At 39.2% G+C, this 21,491-nt stretch overlaps 1 protein-coding gene across 3 annotated transcripts in view; it reads right to left on the minus strand.

Annotated features, from left to right (window-relative positions):
* Positions 1–860: 860 nt before the first annotated feature.
* Positions 861–21,491, minus strand: part of CAV1 (caveolin 1) — a 35,831-nt gene continuing 15,200 nt past the window's right edge. For all 3 annotated transcript variants that reach the window (XM_045864369.2, XM_064575028.1, XM_045864370.3), the window contains exon 3: positions 861–3,083. In XM_045864369.2, the coding sequence (XP_045720325.1) occupies positions 2,742–3,083 (342 nt within the window). In that variant the 3' untranslated portion in view covers positions 861–2,741. The remainder of the gene's footprint in view (positions 3,084–21,491) is intronic.

Here is a 21,491-nt window from a genome sequence, read left to right on the forward strand (position 1 = left end):
AATGATTCTGCAGGCCAGTAGGAACAGGAAACCATGAAGAAGAGGAAGGGTTAGGGCTCAGAAACCATACAGCACAGATAGAGGAGTGAGACTTGTTAGATTCCATAAATCTTGTGAACCAATTTCTTAAAATAAATCTCTATCTATCTTTGTGTATATGTCTTTATATAGCTTTGTATATTATTCTTTATATATACCAATATATTTGTGAATATGAAGAATCAATATATTTCTTATTGGTTCTGCTTCTCTGCAGAACCCTGAATAATACAAAAGCTCTGAATGTAAATTTAGCCAAGGCCAAAAATAAATTGTGACTGAAATATGCCTCTTAAAAAAAGTCCCAGTTAAGACATGGCAAATTTCAAAGCATCAGCCTCCTGGAAGTGTCCTTTACCAAATGAGAATATTAATATCCATCACACGAAGTTGTTGGGGGCTCAAATTAGATGACACATAGGGTGGTTGGGGAGATGGGTTACACAGGTGATGGAGATTAAGGAGTGCACTTGTGATGAGCACTGGGTGTTCTATGGAAGTGTTGAATCACTGTATCATACACCTGAAACTAATACTACACTGTATATTAACTAACTGGAATTTAAATAAAAACTTAAATAAAGCATTGGGTAAACTGCTAAATAAATTGTTATTAATTATAACTTTTATCTGAGGTAAGTTATGCATGGTGATGGCCTTAGAACAATGATCCCACCTAATCCCACTTTGCAATAATTGACAAGTGGAAGACCATTACCTCCCACAAACATACTACAAATATGTACACACACTATGTACACGCTCACCACACAGACACTGACATACATACCTGTTTTGGGGAAAAATAGTGAAGCTGACTGTTGAACTGTTAAACATTTTTATTGTGCAGGCTTTTAACCTTTACAGGACATGCAAGATAAAAAAGTGTAAAATATATCAGTAAGCATATAAAATTTCAGCAATCTTTTGGACCAGCAATTGATTTGCATGACGGACTAGAACAGACATGTCTTGGGATACACAGTTTACAGATTGAATCACAAAGCAATTCCCCAAGTGATTTTCCTCATATAAAGATAAAAATATCTTTACACTTAAAAAGTATGCAATATACTACATTTTCAGTTATGTACACAGTTTAAAAGTAAAACTATGTCCATGCCAGTGTCTGTTTTAAAATGCAAAACTTAAACGTAGGTAACAGGTTGATAATTAAAGTGTCAGGAAAACTAGAAGAGATGAAAAATAAAATCAAGCAGAGTTCCAAATAGGTATATGAAAATAAAAATAAAAGCATATAACTGAAGGTTAAAAATAATGTCCCCAAGGTCAGCCTCTTAATATGAGCAGGAGGAATAAAAAGCTTTTAAATGTACCAGTCAGCTTTCTGTATGACTCAGGTTTACAGGTGAAATTCCTCAGTTTGAGTTCAGAAGAATTTGAATTTATTCCAGCAAAATTACCTCAATCTTTCATTACTGCCTCCTTCCCCATCTTCTTTCTGAGCAAAGTGATGCTTGGATTAGGTCCAAAGCTCCTGGCAGGGGGAGGGGCTGTGTGTCACAGCATAACAGACGGTTACAAGTGCTTTACTTTGAAGGGGGTCACATTTGCAACAATTCTGACAGTCTCACACAATGGCCTCCATTTTACGAGCCCTTCCCCAGAGGCCCACTGATCAGCTGAAAAGGGAACACAATGTTCAGCCACTAAACCACCCCAGTGATGGATTAGTTTGGAGTCAGGAAAGCGTGATTATTCTTGAAAATAAACGAAGTTGAATAGACATGCTGACCTCATTCAGTTGATGAGAGGCAGGGAAAGTTGGCTTCCACTCCTGCCAGCCCAGAGAGGGCTCAGTCCCATTCATTCACCTTAATTCGTTTCATGGGGTTGATGTAGACCATACTTGATATGGATAAAGATGCTGCGTGATCAAATGCAGACATGAACTTTATCCAGCTCTGTTTCTGAGAGTCAGAAACAAGTGTGGAGAATGGATTTTCTAATTTTGGTCTTCAGGAAGGCTGCTGACCTAATGAAAGTTAATGAGTTGGACCCTATTTGAAAAGGAAAATGTGAAGAACAGGAAGGCACTTAGGTCTCATTATCTATATAACAAATATTCAGGCACAGAAAGAATCACAGGTTAAAATTCAAGAAGTGTAAGGCATTAGTTGGAACATGTGACTGCAGATTATGTTTTCTAACTTGATAAAGATCACTAGATCCAATTGGATCATTAAAGTGAATAGCAACAATCTACTAACACTTCAGATGGTGGGGGAAGAGTTTGCTTAAAACCTGCCCACATACCTGTATACTTAATGGCCATAGCCAGGAATTCTTCCCTTACCATAAAATGATCAACATTTTAGAATAGGCACTTGAGGTTGTTTGTTCTTTTTTTTTCCTCCTCAGTTCTTCATATTTCTCTCAAATTACCTCTCAACAATAGGTCCATATCTCAGTCAATAAAACAATGGTCCACATGCAAATAAGAATGTAAGGAAAAATTTTTAAATGGGTTTGAAAAATCGAGACCACCAAAAAAAAAATAGATGAAATAGCTCAGAAGAGACAAATAATAGTTATGAAAACTGAGTGATTTCTTTGTTCTGAACCAAGAAAATTCATTCATATACTGTTGCTGTACCAGCAACCTGAAACTTGAAATTGGCACCAAGAAAATTAAAAGGAAAAAAAAAGAATCAGGTATACTTCTATCCTTAAAATGTCATTTATATTTCTTTCTGCATGTTGATGCGAATATTGCTGAATATTTTGCCAACAGCCTCAAAGAACGGGTCACAGAAGGTGTGGACGTAGATGGAATACACACGGCTGATGCACTGAATCTCAATCAGGAAACTCTTAATGCACGGTACAACTGCCCAGATGTGCAGGAAAGAAAGAATGGCAAAGTAAATGCCCCAGATGAGGGCCATTGGGATGCCAAAGAGGGCAGACAGCAAGCGGTAAAACCAGTATTTTGTCACAGTGAAGGTGGTGAAGCTGGCCTTCCAGATGCCATCAAAACTGTGTGTTCCTTCTGGTTCTGCAATCACATCTTCAAAATCAATCTAAAAGGAAGAAGTGAGAATATGAACTTACAATAGAAGAAAAGAGGAAAAAACACTACTGAGTATCCATAAATACATATTATCTTTAATGTACAGGTTCTATGTGAGATGCTTGAAGGTACCCAGCAGCATCAGCATTACTCTGAACTTGTTGGAAACAGGTATTTGGGCCCCACCTGGGCCTTATTGCATCTCTGGGGGTGGAATCCAGGAGAATTTCTAACATGTTCTCCAGATGTTTCTTTAAACTTCCTGCCTTTAAGTAAAACCTGGCAATATGGATAAGTATACAAGGTGCTCAGTGAAATGTAAATGACGTGACCTAAGCTAATTGTACTCCAACACAACTACACATACAGTGTTGAGTGGTAGTTAGTGCATAATTGATTGCTGACTCTTTGAACACTCCATGGGTAGAATTTCTTCAGCAAATTAGATCACTGTGAGCTGTGAGGACTCAAGAAGTCTCCATGGGGTGGTGAGACTTGGGCAGGGCTTGGAAAATGGAGTATGATTTGGAGAAGAAGGAAGGAGGGACCTTGGAAATGGTGTGAGCAAGATCCCAGGAACAAGGAAGGGTGGTACAATGAGTGTCACCGGCAGATAGACCTGTGTGGGCACAGTTAGAAAGAAAAGTTGAGGCCAGTCTCAATTTTATTTTACATACAGTGGAGGGTCTATTGAAGATAGTGGAGTGGGGGAATGCAATGTGGTTATTTATCAAGGTGAATTTGACAACAGTGTACAGGCTGGAGAAAAGAGACTCAAGGCAAAGAGACTGTTGTTGTATCCCAGGTTTGAGATGGTAGGGCCCAAACTAGAATTGTGGCCAGGAAAAAGAAAATAAAAGAATGAATTTCAGGGATCTTAAAGGAAGACCCCACAGGATTTGGTTACTTCAAGTTTAGGGAGAGAGAAAAGCCTAAGATGAGCTTTGAGCTTTGAGATTCTGATTTGCCAGCTAAGGAAAGCCAAGGTGACATTAACAGCAAGAAGAAAGAAAGGAAGGCAGTTAAAAACATGTTAAGGTACAGCTTCACCTTTGAATTAAACAGAGTAAAGTTTTGAATAAAGACAGATGCAAATATCAGTGGTCCACACCAGTGAATCCTATAGTAGTCGTTTTTGCTGGCCACAAGGAAGTAATCAAATGAGTTTACAGTACATAGCACTTAACAGTAACCAAGTGCTTCTACATGCATCATCTCTATGTGATCTGGGGTTTCATACCAATCTGAGAAGGTGGGTTGTTATCCTTTACAAAAGAAGATATAGAAGTTCAGAGAGGTGAAGGTGACTCGCTAACGTGAAGCAAACAGCAATGGTGGGACCAGAATGCAAACTTGATACCTTTCCCAATAGCATTCTCTCCCACAGTACCTGTCACCTAAACAGTGAATTCCCAGGAGCTTTTATCTCACTGGAAGGATTTATATAAACTCAACTGAAGCATAGGATTAAAAAAATTACCAATAGAACAGTAGGACAGAGCCAGCTCAACTGCTTGGCAAAGGCAGCTATATGAAGGGATCTAATGTAGTTTGAAATCCAAACAAGTTGATGACTGCCAGCATCATCAGGAATCCAGGCAAGCTCAGGATTAGGGAATGAGGTCTTGGGTGACTCCATGGAGCTTCTCAGTGCCAAGATGTCACCTTTGATTCAACACAATAAAACTTTTTTGGGAAAAAGTACATGATGCTCACCAATAATTAAAGTTTATTTTCTAGAACATTCTGTTTCATGATCTATTGTCCAATGCCTTAATAATGTAATATGTAAAAATGGTATGTCTGCAATTATGTACATGAAGTCAAACAGATTTATTGTCATTCCAATTTTTTTCTTTGCCTCTTTATATCTAGACTCAGAGGTAAACATTTAGTTGTGTGTTTTAAAAGGTTGCATGAAATATGTGGCAAGTCACATCAATCCTTTAATGACATTTCTGTGCACTTTACTTAATTGTCTACTGTGGGGTTTTGTTCTGACACTGTATTTTCCCAAAGCTATTAAGAATAAAAACCTGTGGTTTTTCTTCATCCAATTGCAAGATACCCAATAGTTTTATTTTTTTAAAAAAGATGACCTTATTTTGTAAAAAGATTTGGTGAAGTCAAAAGTAATACACTAGAACAGACAAAAGATGAGCGATTGTGGTCCATGAATGCCCTGAAATGGGAACATACATTTGAGTGTACAATGGGAGAGGGTACCTCACTTTTATTAAAAAGTAAAGATAGTCTACTATCAAAGGAGGGCAGGGAGCACTTTATCGGAGTAGGGTACTTCCACCTCTTTACAGAGCAGAACTTGAAGCATGCCTGCCTTGAGATTCTTTTCCTAGGGAAGGGATAGTTACTAACATTTGTTGACTTGCTATTATGATCAGACACTTCTCATTTAACTCACATCAACTCTTAATATATTATTCCTACTTTATAGGAAAAATGCAAGGTTCAGAAATGTTAATATATTTTCTAGATAGATAAGAGGTGGATTTGAGTTTTGAATCTGGTCTGAAAGATACTGACTCTTTCTTCAATACCACATTGCTTTAGAAAAATATTTTTCAAATTTTCTCCAAGGCAGTTTTACTATTTCATAGTTAAAAAGCACATTAGCAAAAAAGAGTTTGCTGAATTTTACTTTTCTGGTAACTGTAAGAATTCTCAAAACATGGTCTCTGAGGACGATGTTGTGATGAGGTTATGTACATCATATATATAATTGGTCCTTAGTGAAGATCTATGGAGATATGAATGTGGGTAAGATTTCTTGATAACTTTATTTTTCTAAGCATAACTATAAATGCATTTTTCGACAAACATATTGGAAATTCTTAACTGCCAGTGAGCATGATTTATCTTCAAGTGAATTTAGAGCAGGTCTCCAGGGGTGGACAGCAATATGAGAAAAATAACATGTTATATAAATATATTCAGTTAGGTAGTTGCTGTTTTAGTCCTGAAAACTTAAGATAGCTAAAGATTACTAAAAGTATAGCCAATTAGATACAGCTGAGAAAAAAAAGTAAGGCAGGTTAAGGAAACACATTGGAACCAGAAATAAAGCTTACTTTCTTTCTACTTCCATTTCTGCAACAGTAATAGTAATAGGTTTTTGTGAGGAGTACATGAGATAATTTATGTAAAGTGCTTACCATGGGTATAGAGCATTACAATATAGTAAATGCTCAATAAATAGTAGCATTAAAAAATTCCTTGCTGTGGGTGATTAAGCTTTTTAATTGACAGTTATAATAAAAGCTATCAACCACAAAGCACCAGTGGCTCAAAAGAGCTAATTTCGATCTGTAACGATCTTCACCACAATTCTCTGAGATACATGGCCTTTATTTCCATTTTATAGATGAGGGTGGTGTAGGTGGTTAAAAAATTGCTCAAGGTCACAGAAATGTTAAGTGGCAAAGCTGAAACTTGTTCAACTTCAAGTGTGAGCTCTTTTTGCTTTTATATACCTGGGGTTACAAGCCCCTATAATAGTCTTACTTGCTTAATTTTGACCCACATAGATATGCTTCCTAAAACATTCGCATTTTGATTATTAAAGGAATTACTGTTGATTGTGTTTCCATTTTAAGTTAGGACATCTAGTAACTAGAATGTTTTGCATTTTTGGTACTGATTGTATTTTCTTGGCCCGGCACAGTATGTTCTCACAATCCTGGGCACCCAGCCAAGAACTTTCACTCTAATTGGCAGATAAGGAAACTGAGGCACAGAAGGATTAAAATGGGCCAGACATTCTCAAGGTCCCAAGTAAATCAGTGGAAAAGCTGAAATTAGAACTTTAACTTCCTGATCCCCAGGCCTAGGTTTAGCCCTGTGCTCAACACTATATCCCTAGGAACTTACATCTTTCTCACCATATCCCTTGTCCATCTACCCCATTCATATCTCCAGGTCTCCTGTAAGTCTCTCATTACCTTCTAAGGCATTGACTTGAAAGCTATTTCTATGTGAAGTTAGAAGAAATGTCCTTTTTACAGCATGAACATGAACATTTCTATATATCTACCTAGGGTGAAGAAAACAGGAAGGAATATTCTAAAAAATATCTTCATTGCACATTTTGATATGTATTGATAATGCACTGAACCCAGGAAAGTTCTGCTAGATAATCAGTCATTCCATATAAAGTTAGTTCAAAATTCTCCATCACCCAAAGCACAGTTTCCTCAGCATTTCCATAGATGTTTAAAGCTAAAGGAATCCTTAAAGAAATGGAGTCCATTTAAGAAATTGATGGCCAAAGCTGTCAGATGACTAGATCAAGGATACCTTCCCACCTATGGCAGACACAGGATTGGAATTCAGGCTTAGGAACTCTCCTGGGCTCTTCTGCGACTGTCTGCTACACATCCCCTGTCAGTCTAGCTGCTACATTCTGTAGCCAGTACAAAAGACAACGAGGCTTGTGTTGGAACTTGAACATCATCTTCCTCTCAAGAAGTCCCATGGGTCTATTATTGAATGAGTGATGGTGCCTCTCTTTGACACTCCCCAATGTGTTCATTGTTCACATCCATCATTGGTTGATTTATCCCTCATTAGAACTATCACTCTGGAGTCCCATTTCTTCAGGGACTTATTCCTCTTACTCCTTAATGAGGATAGGTCTTGCCTAGATTGGAACTTCATCTGCTCACTTAGATTTGGAGCAGAAGAGGAATTAGAGATTTGCTCTAAGACAAAAACAAAAACCGAGAGATGCAGGTGCCATTTATATTCTTAAAATGGGATGCCTCGGTGAGGTTGTCCTGCTTTGCCAAGAACTGATTTTCTGTTCTGTAATCTATGGAACAAGTTGCCCTTCTGGCAAGAATCATTATGCAGACCTCAAGGTCAAAAGCATAAATGTGTTTCAGTGATATTTCTATGTCTTAATAGATGCTTTATAAGGAATCAACAGTTTATATTACTAGATTTTTATAAATGACATTAAATTCCTTTGTGCAGCATTGACTTATGCTATAATTTCAGAAACATAAGTCAACAAAAATCTAGCAGCAGATGTCAAGAAAAGCAATCTGTCTTGTGTTTTGATAATACTTTACTAATGTAATAAATCTAAGAAGGTTTCATCTTGTTAAAAGTATGTCACAGCCATATTTAAAACATTTTTTATATGTACACAGGATTAATAAAATACAGGGTCATTTTTTGTCCTAAAATCTGGACATTTTATTTCTGAGTAAGGAATTTTCAAGAGGGAAACTTTAAGTACATTTAGGGTCTCATAAGCAATGAAGCTTGCATATTCTGTTTCTATGAGGAAATATCTTTTTAGACTGTTAGTGGAAATTGTCAATGTATTGGATATACAGAACACATAATTAACAATAAACAAGGTGGTTTCTGAAGACTTGGGTGTTGTCTGCCCAACATCCACAGAATCCTGATTTATTCAGGTAATAGCAATAATCCTTTGATCTCACAGATAAGTTAGGTTGGTTTGGACTTGCCAGGGTGGTGTTAGTCTCCTTGGTGAGAGATTGCTTTAAGGAAGACATGTGGCCCAGTTCTGGCTAAGTGGAAATCTGCTGGGTGGGACTTCCAGGAAAGCTTTCTCTTCCTTATGAAAAGAGACGGCAGGGCTTGATATGGCCCTTTGCCCTTTTATCCTCCTTAGAATATGTATGATGTGGTGCCTTGATGTAGGGAAGTCATCTTGTGACGATGAGGTGACATGTGTGTTTTAAAGGCTAAGAGTATAAAAGATGCTGCTTTTGCCATTGTCAACCTATAAAAACAATGCCAGTAACTGGCTAGCTCTAGACTTCTAAGGTAGCACATATATATATACTTATTTTTAAGCCACAGCTATTCAGATTTTCAGTTACCTATAGCAGAAAACATTCCTAAGTGATACAGTAACTAATAGTCTTTTCTGTCGGTTGACATAGTAGTTGTATATTTCCACATTTAGAGATCTGAGTTCAATTTCTAAACTCAATGTATCTTTTTAGCACTACTAGACTCTATTCCCAGAATATGCTCCTAAACTGTATCACAAAATGTTGGCTTTACATTAACATTTAGTTCTAGTAAAGCATAAATAAGATGATAAATTAACTGTGAAAGAGACAAATTAACATATTTGTGATAGCATCTAAGATGGCTCCCAATGATTCCTTCTCCCCTACTTCCTGGTATGCATGCCCCATGTAATACCCTCTCCTTGAGTGTGGGCTGGAGTTAGAGATGTGGATTTAGATAATAAAACATGGCAAGAGTGATGGGGTGTCACTTCCAAGATTAGGTTACAAAAGAGTGTGGCATCTGTCTTGTTTCCTTTTTTACTCTCTCGCTTGTCTGCCCTGCTAGAAGCCAGTGCTATGTTGTGAATTGCCCTATGGAGAGGTCTGTGTGTAAGGAACTGAGGGAGGACACTGGCCAACAATCATTGAGAAACTGTGGCCCATAGTCCAACAGCCTGGGAGGAACTGAATTCTATCAGCCATGTGAGTGAGCTTGGAAGTAGGTCCTTTCCCAGTTGAGCCTTGAAGTGACTCCAGCCCTCATACCTTGGTTGCAGCCTTGAGAGGCCCTGAGCCAGAACTACTAAGCTAAGCCATGCTTGGAATCCTGACACTCTGAAGATAATAAATGTTTGTTGTTATAGGACACTGAATTTTGGGGTAATTTGTTATGCCACCAGGGATAATTAAAACAATTCCAAAGCAAACCACCTTTATTTTGATAATCATTTCTAATTTTCTTTTTTTTTCATTTCTTATATTCTATTTCCTTTCTCTTCTCTATTACATAATTCAATTCTCATGCTTATAGAAAATTATATACAGTGAATAAATATCCTGGTCAAGCTCTATTACAAAGCTGTAATCATCAAGAGAGTATGGCACAAAAACAGACACATAGATCAATGGAACAGAATAGAGAACCCAGAAATGGACCCTCAGCTCTATGGTTAAATAATCTTTGACAAAGCAGGAAAGAATATCCAATGGAAAAAAGACAGTTTCTTCAACCAATGGTGTTGCGTAAATTGGACAGCCACATGCAGAAGAATGAAACTGGACCATTTCCTTATGCCATACACAAAAATAGACTCAAAATGGATGAGAGACCTAAATGTGAGATAGGAATCCATCAGAATCCTAGAGGAGAACACAGGCAGCAACCTCTGTGACTTTGGCCACAGCAACTTCTTGCTGGACACGTTCCAAAGGCAAGGGAAACAAAGGCAAAAATGAACTATTGGGACTTCATCAAGATAAAAAGCTTTTGCACAGCAAAAGAAACAGTTGACAAAACCAAAAGACAACCAAAAGCATGGAAGAAGATATTTCCAAATGTCTTATCAGATAAAGGGCTAGTATCCAAAATCTATAAAGAACTTATCAAACTCAACACCCAAAGAACAAATAATCCAATCAAGAAATGGGCAGAAGACATGAACAGACATTTCTGCAGAGAAGACATACAAATGGCCAACAGATGCATGAAAAAATGCTCAACATCACTCAGGATCAGGGAAATACAAATCAAAACCATAATGAGATACCACCTCACACAGGTCAGAATGTCTAAAATTAACAAGTCAAGAAATGACAGATGTTGGTGAGGATGTGGAGAAAGGGAACCCTCTTATTACACTGTTGGTAAGAATGCAGACTGGTGTAGCCACTCTGGAAAACAGTATGGAGGTTCCTCAAAAAGTTGAAAATAGAACTACCCTACGACCCAGCAATTGCCCAACTGGGTATTTACTCCAAAGATACAAATGTAGTGATCCGAAGGGGCACATGCACCTCAGTGTTTATAGCAGCAATATCCACAATAGTCAAACTATGGAAAGAGCCCAGATGTCCATCGACAGATGAATGGATAAAGAAGGTGTTGTATAGATACACAACGGAATATTACTCAGCCATCAAAAAGAATGAAATCTTGCCATTTGCAATGACGTGGATGGAACTAGAGGGTATTATGCTAAGTGAAATAAGTCAATCAGAGAAAGACAATTATCATATGATCTCACCCAGGATCATAGGGGAACGGAGGGAAAAATAAAACAAGATGAAATCAGAGAGGGAGACAAACTATAAGAGACTCTTAATCATAGGAAACAAAGTGAGGGTTGCTGAGGGGAGGGGTGAAGGGATGGGGTAACTGGGTGATGGACATTAAGGAGAGCACGTGATGTAATGGGCACTGGGTATTATATAAGACTGATGAATCACTGACCTCTATCTCTGAAACCAATAATACATTAGATGTTAATGAATTGAACTGAGATAACAACAACAACAACAAAATAAATATCCTGGAATTCGCTCTTGGGGCAAAATTCAGAAATATATGAAAAGGAAAGAGCATTTTCAACTTTCTTCAATTCACGTCAAACAGAATGTTAGAAAAGTTTTAGGCTATTTATGGTGTAATCATCCATTTACTTAAAGTGGCTTGGATTTATGACCAGATATGTACCAAAGACTCAGAGCCAGCTCCATATAGAAGGCCCATCACCAAATCTGGACTCTTAGGCTTAATACTTGTGAGCGAACTAACACAGGGGTTCCCAATTCCTGAGGGTTCTCAGCAGGGACCATGTGGCAAAGGAATCAACTGGGGGAGGGTGCTTGTTAAAATGCAAATATTCAGGCCCCATTTCATTCTCAAATCAGATTCTCTGGGGCAGGACCTGGGGAATCTGTATTTTTAACAAGATTTCTCTTCTTTTCTCATGCAAAAGACTAAACCAGAGTTATGCCTGCCCCTTTGGATCTGGTAACAGCTCTTTTTTGTCCTTGCTACTCTTTCTTTTCCCTCCATGCCTTGAAGCCCTAGTTTGCTTCCTGCTTCTCTCTGGAAGCTCCTCATATGCTGGATGGCATCTGGAAGTTGGTGGATAATGAATGGAAATTCCTTTTGAAAAGCTTTTCCTAATTTAAACCTATAAATATGTATTATTGGACGAGGATGAATGACTTATTTATTATGAAAAACACACTAACTGGCAATAGAAATCCTGATTTATTTTCATGATTCTAAACCCAGTATAAACAAAAGTATATTTAAAAATACCAAATATGTACTTCTAAAATTCGAACGTATGTACCAAACCCAGTCATCCAGAAAGAAGGTTTAGACTAATTGCAAGCTCCTTCACTGTTCTCACACATATTTCCAACATGCTGAGCAGCCTTTGAAGTCAACAAAATAAATGTGCACGAATGTGTGGGCGTAGAGAGGGTTGAGAACTAGCACAATTAAATGTTACCAGAACACAGGAACTTTACCCTAATGCCCATGTGTTTTCTCAGGGGCAAGGGCAAATACCCACGTGTTTACTGGGCCACTGAGGGAAAAGGCTACAGGGTTCTTGCAGCACCAACTAAAAACAGGAGGAGGCCTGGATTGTGTTAATGCCTGCAATTACTTGGATTCCCAGGGGATCCCTATGCAGCCCTAAGAAAAATGTAAACCTGGGGTGGGAACACTGATGTGATTTGGGCTGCCTTGGGGTGGCAGGTACTAGGCAACTTCACCTTGCACAAGAACACAGGGTTGCCTCCTGGGGAGGAGGGGAGATGTCTGCATTACTAATCAGGGTTTCAAGCTGGAAGAGGGTAAAATGGGGGTATTTATCTACCTCTCTGAGTGAGAGGAGAGGGTTGGGGTACAAGGGGAGGAATTCAGAGAAGATCTGCAGTCCTTGACCTGGGCCTCCCAGCTGGGACCCTTGAGTCTCTTCCTTTGGACTGACCTTCCTCTTGTTGCTTTCCAGACATTACAGAAGCCTCAGAATAATGATACTTCTCATTTATAGTGCCCTGTTTCACTCATCTGCTTCTCTTCACAAACTTGTGAAATTCTAGGTTATCTTCATAATAAGAATGGAAAATAGTCCTTTACTTTCCCACTAAGAAGAGGTCACTTTACTAATAAATGACTGGACCAAACCAGGACTTAAAGGGAGGTCTGGGTCTGTTGCACCCATCTTGGTATCTTCCATGATACCTAGTAGTACCATGCACACATTAATTAGCAAATAAATATTTCTTCAATATGTATACTTTTTTAAAGGAGCCATAAATGTCCATCAGAAGGATATAGGCATATATATAACATTTCACTAACCACCATATTATCTCCTATTAATTCTTTGCCTGCTATCACAGTGCACTTTTATTTATCTATTTTTTTGGTATCCCATTTTATTCAAAATGATGTTCTTATTTACCATAGCCCTATGATGCAATGAACATTCTGATCAAAATGAAGTGGAGGGTTGGTTATCATTTAGGTGACTTGGGCACCATGGAAAGGGGCATTTCAAGCTCAGAAGTCTTCACCTTTAAGGAAAGATGATTTAGAAAGTATTGATTAAAGGATGTTTTTGCTTGGTTGGGTTTTGCCCCCAGTGATCTGAATACAATTGTGTAAACCTAGCCTAAAAGCAGGGGGCATGCAGTGGAGTATGGTGAGGTGGGGTCTTGGAAAGGAAGCAGGGGATCAGCAGAACACCCCAGTGGGGAATGGATAGGGAGGGAGTAAACTTGTTTTTTCTCCCCATGTTTTCCTGTCGTGTGTGTGTGTGTGCGTGTGTGTGTGTGTGTGTGTGTTTTCCCAGGGCAGGAAAGGAGGCCTACAAGTAATTTGTACTTTAGAGTGAATATAGGTGACTATGTTTACTTTCCTGGCGGGAGTATAAGAAAGAGGTACAGAGAGAGGCAGAGCATTAGGGTGGTAGATACAGTTGACCCTTGAGCAACATGGGTTTGAACAATGTGGGTCCAGTTATACACAGATTTTTTTTTTTTTTTGATAAATACAATACAGTACTGTAAATGTGTTTTCTCTTCCTTATGATTTTCTTAATAACATTGTCTTTTCTCTAGCTTAAAGAATATAGTACGTAATACATATAATAATCAAAATATGTGTTAATTGACTATTCATGTTATCAGTAAAGCTTCTGGTCAAGAGTAGGCTCTTAGTAGTTAAGTTTTGGGGGAGTCAAAAATTATACATGGATTTTTGACTGCACAGAGGGTTGGTGCCATTAGTTCAAGGGTCAACTGTTTATTCAGAGGCAGCAGACTTTTACAGAGGCCTTGGGATGCAATAACTTATATTATGGAGCACGATATGCCTCACTGGGTTCACATCACATCCTGTATGTATGTGAGGAGCAGCAAGGCAGGGGTTATCTTCCCTATTTTACAGACTAGGAGACTGAGCCTCAGCGAGGTTGTAATCAGTGACTGGACCAAATACAGGACTTACGTCTCTCAGATCCTCATTCACTTCTCCCTCTATCATACCATTCTCTTTAACCCCACACCAAAATTCTCGTTCTGTTTATGCAACCCTGCTCATTCAAATGGAATCACATAGGAATTTCTGAATCCACATGCTCTGGTTGCTCTTTCTTGCCTGTACCCATGCTTCCCATCCAAACTAATAGAACATGCCTCCCTGACTCAGCAAATAATGATGGTCACCAGGACAGAGCAAGTGATCCAAGCCAGAGGATGTGGCTGTCCTCCTGCTGTCAAACCTCCATGCTCAGCATTACCCTCACTCCCCAGCAGCCAAGCTCCTCTGTAGCCAGGATCCCTGGGTCATTTGACTGACTATGTTACCAGGGTCCCCATTGCCTTGTCATCATTCTCTGGCTTTTCCAGATTTACCACACCATTATATCTTATTCCATTCCTGTAGGGCCAGTGATTATCCAACATTAGTACACTCAAGAAGTTTCTGGGGATGTTTGTTAAAATGCAGATTCCTGGGCCTTGGGATTCTGAATCAGTGGTTCTAAGGTAGGGTCCAGGTATCTGTACCCCCTCCCTCCATTTTGATGCAAGTGGTCTGGGGAGAACACTTTGAGAAACAAACTGCCTTAGGATTCATTCTCTGCTAGGTGAGAGGCTCTGAAAAATCTGACACTCATTTCTGAGTGGGCATGACAGTAGGTTAGTTACTGTGTTGCTCCGTACTTTTGAGAGGCAGTTTGTTCCGTGGTTGATAGCACCAGGGCTGGGTTTGAATCTTAACTCTGCTCTGTTATCTCACATAAGCTACTAAGCCTCTCTGTCTTAGTTTCTCACCTGTAAATTGGTGGTAAAATAATACTTCATAGGATTGTTCTATATGCTAAATGACTTAACCTATGCAAAATGTTTGGGACAGTGCCTGGGCAATGGCCGGTGCTACATCAGGAGCTTCTGGCCCAGGCACTCCAACCAGGAGAAGAGGGGAAGTGTCAGGGATTTCAGTAACAGCGTTGGGAGAAATGGAGGAGATATTTTGGAAAAGGAGAACCTCTTGGCATTTCTGAAATCATTTCAGGCAGGTGAATGCTTATTTTGCATTCTGCCATTATGCAAACAAGAAGGATTAGGTCATCTCTATCAAGTGCATCAACCTTCTGGAGTTTATTATAAACATGAGGCACACGGCAACCAAATATGCCCTGGGGAAGAAGATGCCCTAGCTGACTGAGCTCCTGGATTTGTCAGAAAGTGGCACCAACATGAAGTAATGGGACTCTCTCTTTGCTTTAGATTAATTCCTTTTTGCCTTCTTTTTCTTTTTCATTCATTTGAAAGTAGCCAACAGGTTTTTCCATCTTTTGCTCTTCTTAGAGAGTATGAATTACCCTAGGGTTTGTATTACGGTTTGAAAATTTAAGTTAAATTTCCCTGTTTTGATAACAAAGATTTACATTCCTGGTTTACACCCTGTTATGCATTGAATTGTGTCCCCCTCAAAAAGATATGTTGAAATCCTAATCCCCAGTACTTCAGAATGTGACCATATTTGGAGACAGGGTCTTGCAGATGTAATTAGGATGAGGTCATACTGGACTAGGGTGGACCCTTCATCCAATATGGCTGGCATCCTTATAAGAAGTTGGTAATGAGAAAACACACAGGGAGAAGGCCGTGTGATTGGGGTTATGCACTGCAAGCCAAGGAATGCCAAAGATTGCCAGCAAACCACCAGAAACTAAGAAGAGACAAAGAAGGATTCCCATACAGGTTTCAGAGGGAGCATGGCCTTGGTGACATCTTGATTTTGGGGATCTGGCCTCCAGAACTATGAGCCACCCAGTTTGTGATACTTGTTAAGGTAGCCCCAGGAAATGATTATACATCCCTTTGAAAAATTGCTAAAAACTATCCTCCATGATGAGATGATTTCCGGGTTCCAGAGCTTTTTCATACTTCCTCGAGTAGGCTGTCCACCCTTTTTTTCTGGGATCCCAGGTTGAAACCTAAAACCACATTCAGTGTGCCTGCAACCAGCTGGTTCTGAGCCTTCTTCAGGAACCCAAAAATTTCTCTTCAGTCCACATAGCCTCACATTTTTATGGTCACAAAAAGTGCCTAGTTGTAGATGGCTCAGTACAAAGCAGGCTGCATATCTTTTGATTCCTTATTTAAATCTTCAGGCTTCTGGTATCGATTTGGTGGCACTTATTGAGTGTCACCAAATGAATGACCTGGAACAGTGAATAGTGTAAAAATAGGCCATGCAAGGGCTAGTGATAGGAGCTTTGAGACTGAAGCATTGAACTTGAACAGGAAGGAGTGATACCTTGGGGGCACTTGTGTGTGCCATTCTTGAGGAGAAATAACTTCAGCCCTTGGAAGTGTTGGAAGTTCTCTTTCTTAATAGAAAAGTCCTGCATTGGTTAATGCATGGAAATCTTATTCGATCCAAACAGGCAATTATAAGGATTCATTCACTTTAGTGAGCAAGCCTTACTTCCTCACTCAGTTCTGTGTTTACACTTGGAGTTTGTTATTCTTTTAAACTTCTGGGTGTGTCATGGGACAAATATGAATGATTACCACAGTAAAGAAAATAAAAGCTCTTTCCATTCTAACAAAGACATAAGAAACAGAAATGTCTTCACCATTTTCAAACTATCTATTGGTTCGCATAGACATTTGTTTGAACCAAAGCTTTTTAAACAGTCTTAACTCCTTTTCAGTTTCTACAATTCACTTCCTGATGGCAGGGGTTGTTTCCTACCATTCAGTCAAGTCAAACTAGGGTTACTAATAGCTTTCATCTTACCTCACTGCTGGAATATTTTTCCCTCCAGTGCTTGGAGTCTGTTTATTAAACAAATAGAAAATGGATGAAATAAATCTCTGCAGGTTTGAACATTGCTAGGCAAGTGAGGAAGAGGATCTAAACTAGAGTTCTTGTCAGATGTAAACAAGGATAATCATAGCTCATATGTGGCTCCCAAGACACAGCCCCCCACCTCTACAATGGGGTTTCTCTGAGCACTGTTGGCATTTCGAAATGGATAATCCTTTGTTGTTGGGGTGAATGTAGACATGCTGTCCTGTGCACTGTAGAGTGATTATCAGTATCCCTGTCCTTTACCTATTAGAAGCCAGTAGTACCCCCTAAACTGTGATAACTGAAAATAACTGCAAACATTGCCAAATGTCCCCTAGGAGGGGGTGCAAAATTATCCCTGGTTGAAAACCACTGCTCTAGAAAATCAGAATTTGATGTGGTGAGATAGGACTTGAACTTTAGAAATATTTATAGCCTAGAATGCTTATATATTTATTGCAGGAATTTTTGGTCTAAAGTACTGTGGCCTTGTGTGTTCATTCATTCATTTATGCATTCGATATTTATGAAGCACCTACTTTTTTGAGGATGGAATAAATCAAACAAGGAAACAGAGCCAGAATAGGGTTGATGAGCTGGTTATGCGTCATTGGAAAGGGAGTAGTGCAAATGAAATAGAGATGGCCTCTGGCTGCTCAAGCTCACTCAGGAATCATTACCAAGGAGAGGTAATGTCCTTCTGTGGTGCACTACCTTAACTGTTGAGGAAGAGGAATTCATTTTCTTGCTTTTCTCCAAATTAGTAATCATGTGAGTGTACACTGGAATTTTGAGTAATTTCTTTCAGGACAGTGGTCCAAGCCCTTCCCTGCTTTAGGGCCTTCCCACCCGGCCGTTGGTTTTGCTTGTAACATTCCTTCCATCACTCTTTACTTGGCTAACTCTAAGTTATTGGTCATGTGTTAACCTAAATGTTCTTTCTTCAAAGACTTCTTTCTGGTCCACACCCCTTTTCTCACCTGGATTTTTTTTATTATTATGTTAATCACCATACATTACATCATTAGTTTTTGATGTAGTGTTCCATGATTCATTGTTTGCATATAACACCCAGTGCTCCATTCAGTACGTGCCCTCTTTAATACCCATCACCAGGCTAACCCATCCCCCCACCCCCCTCCCCTCTAGAACCCTCAGTTTGTTTCTCAGAGTCCATAGTCTCTCATGGTTCATCTCCCCCTCTGATTTCCCCTCCTTCATTTTTCCCTTCCTGCTATCTTCTTTTTTAATTTTTTTTAACATACAACGTATTATTTGTTTCAGAGGTACAGGTCTGTGATTCAACAGTCTTACACAATTCACACATACCCTAGCACATACCCTCCCCAATGTCTATCACCCAGCCACCCCATCCCTCCCACCCCCCACCACTCCAGCAACCCTCAGTTTGTTTCCTGAGATTAAGAATTCCTCATATCAGTGAGATCATATGATACATGTCTTTCCTGATTGACTTATTTCGCTCAGCATACCCTCCAGTTCCATCCACGTCGTTGCAAATGGCAAGATTTCATTCTTTTTGATGGCTGCATAATGTTCCATTGTATATATATACCACCTCTTCTTTATCCATTCATCTGTCGATGGACATCTTGGCTCTTTCCATAGTTTGGCTATTGTGGACATTGCTGCTATAAACATCAGGGTGCACATACCCTTCGGATCCCTACATTTGTATCTTTGGGGTAAATACCCAGTAGTGCAATTGCTGGGTCGTATTCACCTGGATGTTTTTATCATCCAGCATATCTGACATTTATTTATTTAATGGTTTGAGTGAGTGTGTGTGTGTGTGTGTGTGTCAGAGAGAGAGAGAGAGAAAGAGGGAGAGAGAGATTATTTCTGCTACTAGACTATAAGCTCCCTGGAATATAATAAGTACTAAGTTAATATTTCCTGAATTAATGAATGAATTAGTGAATGCTGCCATTTTGCTACATTATATTTCTCTCTTTCTTCTATTTACAAGAGTAATAACCTGATAAAATCTCCTTTAGGAAAGAAGTTCTGAATGTCTTATTATCCTGTCCAAGGGTTAGTAATTGCATTTATTGATTGCACTAATTTATTCTAACCCAGTCACAGTAATTTTGGTAAAAGAGTGATCAAAGGTGATTAATGACAGTGAAGTCAGATTAATTCAGTTTTTGCTTCTCATGAAATTTGGGTTCAAACCTACAGATGTACACATAGCTTTGCTTAGGGAGCTGATGAGTTCCTGAAGAATGTTCAGTTGGTCTGGAATTCGAACAGCTTCATGTTTACCTTCAGAATCATACGGTTTGGGTGCTAAGTGATGGGATTAAAATCAGACAGGGCCCTAAATTTGAAACTTTTTATGGATCAGAGAGAAATAAACTATAGCTGGCTAATGGGAAAATCTGACTCAAAGTAATACTGCTTCTGCTCTGTAGTTCTTAGTCATCTGATCCAATTGCTCACAGATGGGCTATTAAAAGAACTTCAGAAATGTGGCCACATGAACTCGATGAATTTGACAACTGTCAGCCCTTGGAAAGTCTGAGCATTCTTATTTAGCTAAACCTTTTTAAGACCATTGCTCTAACTAAAGCTGCAGGTAATGATGCACTCTGTTATGTGAACTAAAGAGGGATTAACTGGTTACAAAAAAAGATTTCTGAAAGTTTGTAACCTACTTTGGAACTGATTTTCTGATCTATCTTGGAACACAAAAAGCCCAATTTTGAGGCAAGGGCAATAAAAGGGACCACACAGTTCTGAGCACAGATGAGAAGGGGAAATGAACTCCAGCTCTTGATCTTTTTAGTCCCAAATATTTATTTGTGGTATATTTGCACTCAGCATGCTATCTGTTGATAGCTCGGTATTTCAAAAATGACTAGCTAAATCCCACAGCCTGAATATTAAGAATGAGAATGACCATTGGTAAAATCTAGGAAGAAGGTAATAAATGTAGTATAGATGAGGGGTCTTCCACCATTCTCTCTGCATGGACTTCATGCACCTTTACAGGCTTCCACTCTTTTATGAATACTGGTCAAACAGATCACAGAATTTTAAGAAATGAAAGCAACTTAGGGACCATCTAGTCTCTTCTTGATTGCTATAGGTGAAGAAACTGCTGTCCAAGGGTCCAAGTGATTTTTCCAAGGCCCAAGGTACCACTTGAGGTCAGTGTCCAAGAGAGGGCTAGAATTCAGATTTCTTCTGAGGCTCAGTTTCCCCATCTGCTCTGAAGAGTGATTGGCATCAGTAAAGCACTTCTTAGTGACTTGAGGTCTCTTCTCTGCACTAGGCACTGGAGAAATGAAGGAGACCTGCCTGTCCCTAGGTCCACTGAAGTTTCCTGTAGCCTCTGCACCATTAGGAGAAAAACTAGTGCATGTCGTTAGCTCCATCTTAGTATGCCTGAGCCATGAACCCAGGTAGAAGAAGGGGGAAAAGGGATGATACTGTAACCAGATGATCTTCCTCTTGGGGAGAATAGAAAGAACAAGCAAAGAAAGGGGAAACAATAGGGCTGGATTACATAAGTGACATGAGATTTATCCCACATACAAAGTCTATCTTTTGCAGCTGCTACAGTAGAGTCCCAGAAAGTATTTTTTTGTAATAGGAATTTGAGAGACAATACCATATTCCAGTAAAAATGCTAAGGACTCCCCAAAATGAGGACCTAAAGAAGTAATAATTTCCCCGCTGTGGCCCTTATGGTCCTGAAGGTTTTATCATAGCACATGTTTTTATTATTAAGAAATTCTAACTGAGAGTCTAAACCAGATTCAATTACATTCGCATCACCTGGGGAGCTTTCAAAAACAAAACAAAACACAGTACGTAGGCCTGGGCCTCATCATAGTTCAGTTCAGTTAGAATTTCTAGGGATTGGATAGACACAAAAGTATTTTGAACTGTTTCCCAGATGATCTACAGCTTGGGTAAAGAACCTCTGGTCGAAAGTCACAAAACAGCCACCCTTTGCAGAAGCCATACTCTCTCATGAGTTTACATCACAATAAGGGTTTATACAAGCTGAGAAATTGTATGAATATGCAATGTGTAGGAGGGAGTGGATGGGCAGGCTTGCTGTAAAGATAATGTTTCATACTGACCTTTTGGTACATACAATGCATGCATTTTGCAGTGTTCTACTTTTAGATGTTTACCACTTGCATTCTCAACCACTGTTTAAAACAATGCCATACTAACACCTCTTTGCCCCAAAACAAACCAGGTATCCTGATGGAATAGAGGGAAGTGTTCGTAA

Source organism: Mirounga angustirostris, unplaced genomic scaffold (genome assembly GCF_029215605.1).
Source record: "Mirounga angustirostris isolate CCGP_5_RB_7025 unplaced genomic scaffold, mMirAng1.0.hap1 SCAF_12, whole genome shotgun sequence".
Taxonomy (NCBI): Eukaryota; Metazoa; Chordata; class Mammalia; order Carnivora; family Phocidae; genus Mirounga; species Mirounga angustirostris.